The sequence below is a fragment of the Cygnus olor genome, chromosome 28, assembly GCF_009769625.2.
Source record: "Cygnus olor isolate bCygOlo1 chromosome 28, bCygOlo1.pri.v2, whole genome shotgun sequence".
Classification (NCBI taxonomy): domain Eukaryota; kingdom Metazoa; phylum Chordata; class Aves; order Anseriformes; family Anatidae; genus Cygnus; species Cygnus olor.
In genome coordinates, this window is record NC_049196.1 from 2,899,955 (window position 1) to 2,906,364 (window position 6,410).

Genomic DNA, 6,410 nt, shown 5'->3' on the forward strand with positions numbered 1-6,410 from the left:
GTGACAGGCTGCACTGACCGAGCCCCGTGTTTGCACAAAACAAACCCCAAGAGAACAGTGCTGGCCAGGCGGGGGGGGATGTAACAGGAGCAGGGGCCTGGAAGGAGCCTGTGTCACACCCCAGGGGGTGGGGGGGGACGGACACCACCCACATGCAGGTGACTGTAGGAAAAGTGACAGAAATAACCCCATAAGCCAGAAACCTGAGAGTGCCTAGAAAGAGAAACGAGAGCAGCCGCCAAGCTGAGCGTCACTCGAGGTGATGGCGATGCCGGGGAAGCTCCACCAGCCGCTGCTCCTGAAGGCATCAGCAAAGACCCCCCCCCATGGGAGCTGCCCCGCGGGTGCTGGGGATGCCCCCCCACAGGACGCTGCGCCCAGAACCACCGCAGACCCCCTCGGCTGTGCAGGGAACCAAGCCTGACTGCGCCCATCCTTTTATTGTGAAATGCGATAAATACACCACCGCCAAGGACCCCGCGACCCCGCAGCCCCGCGGAGCCCAGCTGCAGAGCCTGGCACCGCCATCCCCTATATATATATATATATATATATATATATATTATATAAAACGACACCACAAAAAGAACAATTGGAGTCCCGGGGGCGAGCGCAGGCAGGATGCGAGCCCAGCCCCCTGCCCGCAGCACGGAGCAGGGGGGTGCACAGGCAGGCTGGGGGGCTTGGAGTGGGGCCATGGGGGAGGAAAAAAGGGTGTGTGGGGGGCACTCGTGCCCCAAGTCTTTGTTCTTCCAGTTCTGTCATGCGCGCGAATCTGGCTGCTCCAGAACCTTCTGGCTCCCGCTGCCCGTGGTGAGGGGCTGAGCGGCGCCGGGGGACGTGCCCAGGGCCGGTGCTGCCGCCCCAGGAGCGGGGGGGTCGCGGCCGTCCCGTCCCCTCGCATCCCTCAGAGGTTGTCGGAGGAGGCAGACGGGTTGGTGTAGGTGAAGGTGCCGCCCCCCGCGATGGTGCCTGCCACCTGGGAAGGGGGGAAACAAGGGGGGGGGTCACAACAGAGCTGGGCTGGGAAGGGCCGGGGGCTGAGCTCCCCCAAAGTCCCCACGAGGCCTGGGGGCAGTGGGAGACCCCCCGGCAAGCAGATCCATGGGGGTCAGCCCTGCAGCAGCCAGTGCCATGGGCACCACGAACAGCCCGGTTTTAACCAAAAATACCCATGTGGACGCCTCCAGCCCTCCTCTGGGGCCGTCCCAGCCCCCCGGCCACGGGAGCCAGTGGAGGATCAGCGCAGCCAAAGCAGCCTGGGCCGCTTTTCTCTCCTCCCGCTGGCTAAGCCTGCCCAGCAAGAGCGAAGGTAAATATTTACCCAGGCCCCTGGTATTTGAACAGCGCGAGCTGCTTGCACAGTGCGGAACAGCTGGATACGGCCCCCGCCCCGCAGCACCGGGCGCAGCAAACAGCGGGGCCGGGGCCAGCCCCGAAACCCGCATCGCTCAGGGCAGCCGCAGCCCCGCACGTGCGCGCGCGGCGCCCGACGCTGCTGGTGCCAGATCTGAACATCCCCCCCCCCCCCCCCTTTGCCCCCGCGGGCCCCAGCTCCAGGGTGCCAGGATCTGGCCGAGCCTGAGGCTGGGGCGCGGGGAGGCAGCGGTTCCGCCGAGCCCCCACGCACCCAGCGAGGGGGGGGGGGGGGGGGGGGAGCAGCCGCCCAAGGTCGCCGGCAGCTTCCTGGCTCCGGCCACGGCTCCATCCAGGCGTGAAAGGTACGCTCACCTCCCAGCTCACCTCCCAGCCAGCCGCAGCCCGGGGCAGGCTCCCAGGGACCGGGGCCACCAAGTCCCCGTCCCCACTGGCTGTTTTCGTCCCGCCGGCTCCGTCAAGGGCAGGGTCGAGGGACGCGGCCGCACCGAAAAGCAGCGGCCCCGGCACCACCCCGGTGCCAGGGCACCGCCGGCGCTTGGCTCTCACCTGGCTGTAGGGGTTGTGCTTGCTGTTGGGGGACACGTAGCGCCCGTGGCTCTGGTACGGGGGGTACTCAGCCATGGGGTGGTAGGAGTCCTTCGTGCTGAACAGGTCCAGCTTCCCTCGGCTCTTCCGGCGGCAAGAGCAGGTGGTCTGGGGGGGCAGGGGGGCTCCGTGAGTGGGACGGGGTCAGGGGCCCAAAGGCAGCGGGGACGGGGACAGGGGCTCAACAGCGGAAGGCCGGTGAGGATGAGGATGGGGACTCACCAGGAGAGCACAGATGAGGATGCTCAGCAGCAGCAGGACGCAGACCAGGACCAGCAGAGCAATGGCCCAGTCCGGAACCTGAGGCTGCGCCACCGGGGCCGTCACTTCCACGCCGCCTGAGGAGCAGCAGAGCCGTGTCCGTACCACCGGGCACAGCCCCGCCAGACCCCCGGGAAGGGGCCAGAAGGGAAAGAGCCCTCCTCCCCTCGGGCCCAGCCCAGCACACTGACACAGGCACTCGTCCCACTTGTCCCACCAAGGATAAACCCAGGATGGGTGCAGAAGCCACCCGAAGAGGACGTGCCGGAGCCCGGACCCCTGCTCAAAGCACCCCCGGGGCCCGAGCCCCCCGCTCACTTTGGATGTCGGCCAGCTGCAGATCCATGATGTACCCGTTCGAGTCCAGCTGACTTCTCAGCTTCTTCTCGGCAGAGTCACTCGTGATGGAGTCGTTACTGTGCCCAAACACGAGGGTGGATTGCACTGCCACCGACCCTTGGCTGCTTGAGAGAGGAGGTGTTGGAGCCGGGACTGCCACCTACCGCTACCCCCTCTGCTGTCCCCCCCTGCCAGGGGCTCTGCACTGCGCTGGGCTTCCCAGCCCGAGCCCCCCACCCACGGTACCTGAAACGGAGCTCACTGCATCCCTTGTAGGTCTGCCTGCCCATGCAGCTCGTGCAGCCAAAGACACCTTCAAACTGGAAAAAAAAAGCATGGGGGGGGGGTCACGACCACATCCCCAGCTCTCACCCCACTGCCTCCCAACCCTGGCATCCTCCCCTTCACCCCAGCATGGCCCCATCTTCTGCTGCCCCCACTTCTCTCCCCAGCGGGACGGGGCTGCAGAAGCAGCTCACGGAGCTCAGGGCACATTTACAGGGAGCCCCTACCTAAGGTGGCTCCTTCCTGGCACAGACCATGAGGTCTTTGCTCGCCCAGGGCAGCCAGCGGGCAGGGCTGGCACTCACCATGGTCAAGACAGCACGGCTCAGGCTCCTGTACTCCTTCGACGTGGGATCGAGCAGGCTCTGGCTGAAGTTTCTGTTCAGAATGCGGAAGGACAGCGGGACGCGGAGGAGCAGCTGGACCACGGTGGGAGGCAGAGCTGCGGCTTTGCTGGGGTTGGGACCCCCGCTGCTCCCGAGCACGGCCGTGGGGGTCTTGCCGTGCACTGTGCTGCCCTGAGAGGTGACAGAGGCTGTCTTTGTGGGGACAACCTCGGCGCTGCTGTTCGCGGTGGCGTTGGTGTTGGACGTGGGGATCACGGTGCCACCAGCCACGGGGGAGGTGGGAACCAGGGAGCTGCCGTTGGCTGTGCTGCTGGTTTTGGAGGGGGGGACCCCATTGCTGTCGTTTGCACTGATGTTGGAGTGGGGGAACATAGGGATAATGGAGACGGGCACCACGGTGCTGTTGGCTGTGGCATTGCCAGCAGAGCTGTTGCCTGTTTTTGGGAACGCTGTCACATGGGAGGGGACAGGGCCAAGGGACCCATTGCCGCTGGTGTTCTGGGAGGTCACGTTGTTCAGAGCGGGCGTCATCACCGTTGTCTCAGTGGTGGTCGTCTCCACAGTGGTGGTCTCGGTGGTGGTGGTCTCTGTGGTGGTTGTCTCGGTGGTGGTGGTCTCCGTGGTGGTGGTGTTCGAGACGTGCGTACCTGAAGGACAAAGGGGGTCAGGAACTGGGGCTACAGCATCAATTTGGGAAGAAATTCTACACAACGAGGCTCCTTTACGAGACCTTCCTTGGGACAAAAACGTGCAGAGAAGTCCCACAACCTCCATGAGACCAACGCCTACGAGGCCAGCAAGAACTTCAGGAACAGCCCCGGTGAGACTCATGCTGGGCGCACGTGGCATGAGCAAGGGGTGCCTGGGCGGCTGCCCCGTGCCCAGCCCTGCAGAGCCGTGCCCCCCGCTCAGGACCCACTGCCATGTTGTGCCACTAAAATCTTTGTGATGAATGCAAACGGCTGGGCTAGGAAGGCAGAAAGCCCCATGGCGCTCACACCCGTGCTCCCCAGGACATGCATCGCCTGGCTCGCGGCCAGCGCAGGCGGCTCCTCGCGGGCGCTTTCCCAGCAGGTGCCGCAGGAGCCCTGGAGGAGCGCCCGGGGTCCGGACATCTTGCTGAGGCACACGCCCGCATACCAGCCTGCGAGCCCCAGGCACAGCCTGCTCCATCCAGCCCCAGCACAGCCCGTCCGCCCCGTGCTCAGCCCCGGCCGATCCCTTCGGTCGGCGCTAAAAGGGACACGGACACGGCCAAGGGCTGAGCAAGGTCCCCAGCTCCTGTTTTTTCTGGGGACAATCAGCCCTGGGGCACTGCACCCCGGGGACAGAGCACACCAGGCGGTGATGCACCCGCTGCTGGGTGCTGAGGGTCACGGGGTGCCACCAGGTCCCCGCTCACAAAGCCGACCAGGTGACCCCCCCCTCTCGCCTCCCCACCCCGTTACCGCCCCGTGCACCCAGGTCCCAGCCCAGCTCCCACCAGCTCGAGGTGCCACCAGCCCCCGGTGCCACCAGCCCCAGCGCCTCACCTGCACCCAGCACCACGAGCAGCAGCGGCAGAAGCGCGGTGAACTCCATGGGGCTTGTCCGGGGGGGGGGGGGGGCCCAGTGCCTGTGGGGGCTCAGCGGCAGCTGCTCCTCCCGTTAGGCAGCGGCGTTGCGCGATTGGGAACTGGAGGCTCGGCGGCGGCTGCAGCTTTATAGAGCACCTGGAGCAGGTGGGGAGGCCCCACCCCGCCACCGGCCCCGACCTGCACGTGGTGAAGGGGGGGCCCCTCCACCCTGCTTGACGCAGGGCACGAGGGTGCCATCTCACCACCGGGACCCCTGGGACACCCTCCGTCCTGTGCTGGGGTCCTCCTGCAGCTCCGTGCCTTCCGTGCTGGGGTCCCTTTGTGGCTCCGCGTTCTCCCAGCTTGGGGACCACGGAGGGGACACTGCCACAGCGTCCCCCGTGCCATGGGACGTGGCCTCAGGCAGGGGCGCTGGGTAGGGGGCAGCCATCGGACGGTCCTCATGCAGGCGGGGTCCCAGCCGTGCCATGGCCCCTGGGAGCTGGTGGGGAGCATGGGGTGGGGGCCAGAGCCCTGCAGCCCCCCTGTAGATGGGGGGGCCTCATCCTCTCATTCAGCCTGGGGTTAATCATTACCGGCCCGGCCACTGCCTCGCCCTACACTCAAATAAACTCTGGCACCCCCCCCCCTAAACTGCTTACGCAGGTGAGGCCCAGGGCCCCTCTAAACCCCAGTCCCTCCCCACCGCCAAATGTCCCCACCTGGTCCCTAGGCTGGGCACAAGGGTCCCAGGGGGCACGAGCCCCCCTCTGCTGCTGGAGAAGACTTTCCTGCTCGCCCCGGGGGACACCAGGAGCAAACCCCGTAGGGGGGGGACACGGCCCCCGATGCCTGGTGCCAAGCCGGATGCCCGAGCCCCACCCCAGAGGCACCAGGTGCCACCCAGGCCAGGCACAGAGCCCCCGTCCTCCCCTGGGGCCATGTGCTCCCCCCACGGCCAGGCTGCGGGGTCCTTTCTGCCCCCCCTGCCCCTGCCCAGGGGGGAGAGCCCCAGTTCCTGCGGAGGGCTCGGTGTCCCCGCTCCTGCCCAGCCCCAAACTCCCCCCCCCAAGCCCCATGCAGGGGGTACTGCTGTGCGCTGGGGGGGGGGGGGGGGGGTCTGGGGGCATTGGGGCAAGGGGGAGGGCAGGAGAGGGGGAACCCCCGGCTGCAGGAACAGCAGCACAAAGGAGAGGCTGCCCGGGTCCCACATCCAGCTGCACCCAGTGCCCGTGATGGGACTGCGCTTTCCTTACCCAGCCCCTCAGTTCTGTGCCCAGCTCGGCCTCAGCACCGGGGATGGGGGTCCCAGGCTGCGAGCCGTGCCCCGCCCCCCCCCCCCCCCCCCCCAGCTCAGCACACGGGCACAGGTTTGTGGTTGTCGTCGTTTGGCTTTGTTTTTGGCTTTTTTTATGGGCTGCGAAACTCCTCTTAGCAGAAAAACACAGAGTGGGGGGGAAGGAAGGGGCCGGGCACCCGGAGCTGCGCCCCCGCTCCCCCAGCGCCCCCCAGCACCGGGCTCGGGAGCCGCGAGGCCGGGCCCCAACCCCTCTCCACGCGTGGACGGGGGGCACGAACCCCACGCGCGTCCCCGTCGCCCCGCCCGGCGGCGCTGGAGCTGCGGCGCCTCCTGGCGGGCGCGGCCCCGCGCAGCGCC

The 6,410-nt window shown here is 67.3% G+C and overlaps 1 protein-coding gene across 2 annotated transcripts; it reads right to left on the bottom strand.

The window, feature by feature from the left end:
• Positions 1-425: 425 nt before the first annotated feature.
• Positions 426-5,436, bottom strand: MUC1 (mucin 1, cell surface associated). 2 transcript variants are annotated; one of them, XM_040539306.1, is made up of 7 exons: positions 4,730-5,436; positions 3,156-3,844; positions 2,812-2,885; positions 2,545-2,690; positions 2,188-2,303; positions 1,927-2,073; positions 426-979 (listed from the first exon to the last, which is right to left on the bottom strand). In XM_040539306.1, exons 1-7 carry the CDS (start codon positions 4,776-4,778, stop codon positions 908-910), a joined length of 1,293 nt encoding a protein of 430 aa, XP_040395240.1. In that variant the 5' UTR covers positions 4,779-5,436; the 3' UTR covers positions 426-907. The 2 variants fall into 2 exon arrangements, with proteins under 2 accessions (XP_040395240.1, XP_040395241.1); XM_040539307.1 differs by having other exon boundaries at positions 2,545-2,687; positions 4,730-5,432.
• Between the last annotated feature and the right edge of the window lie 974 nt (positions 5,437-6,410).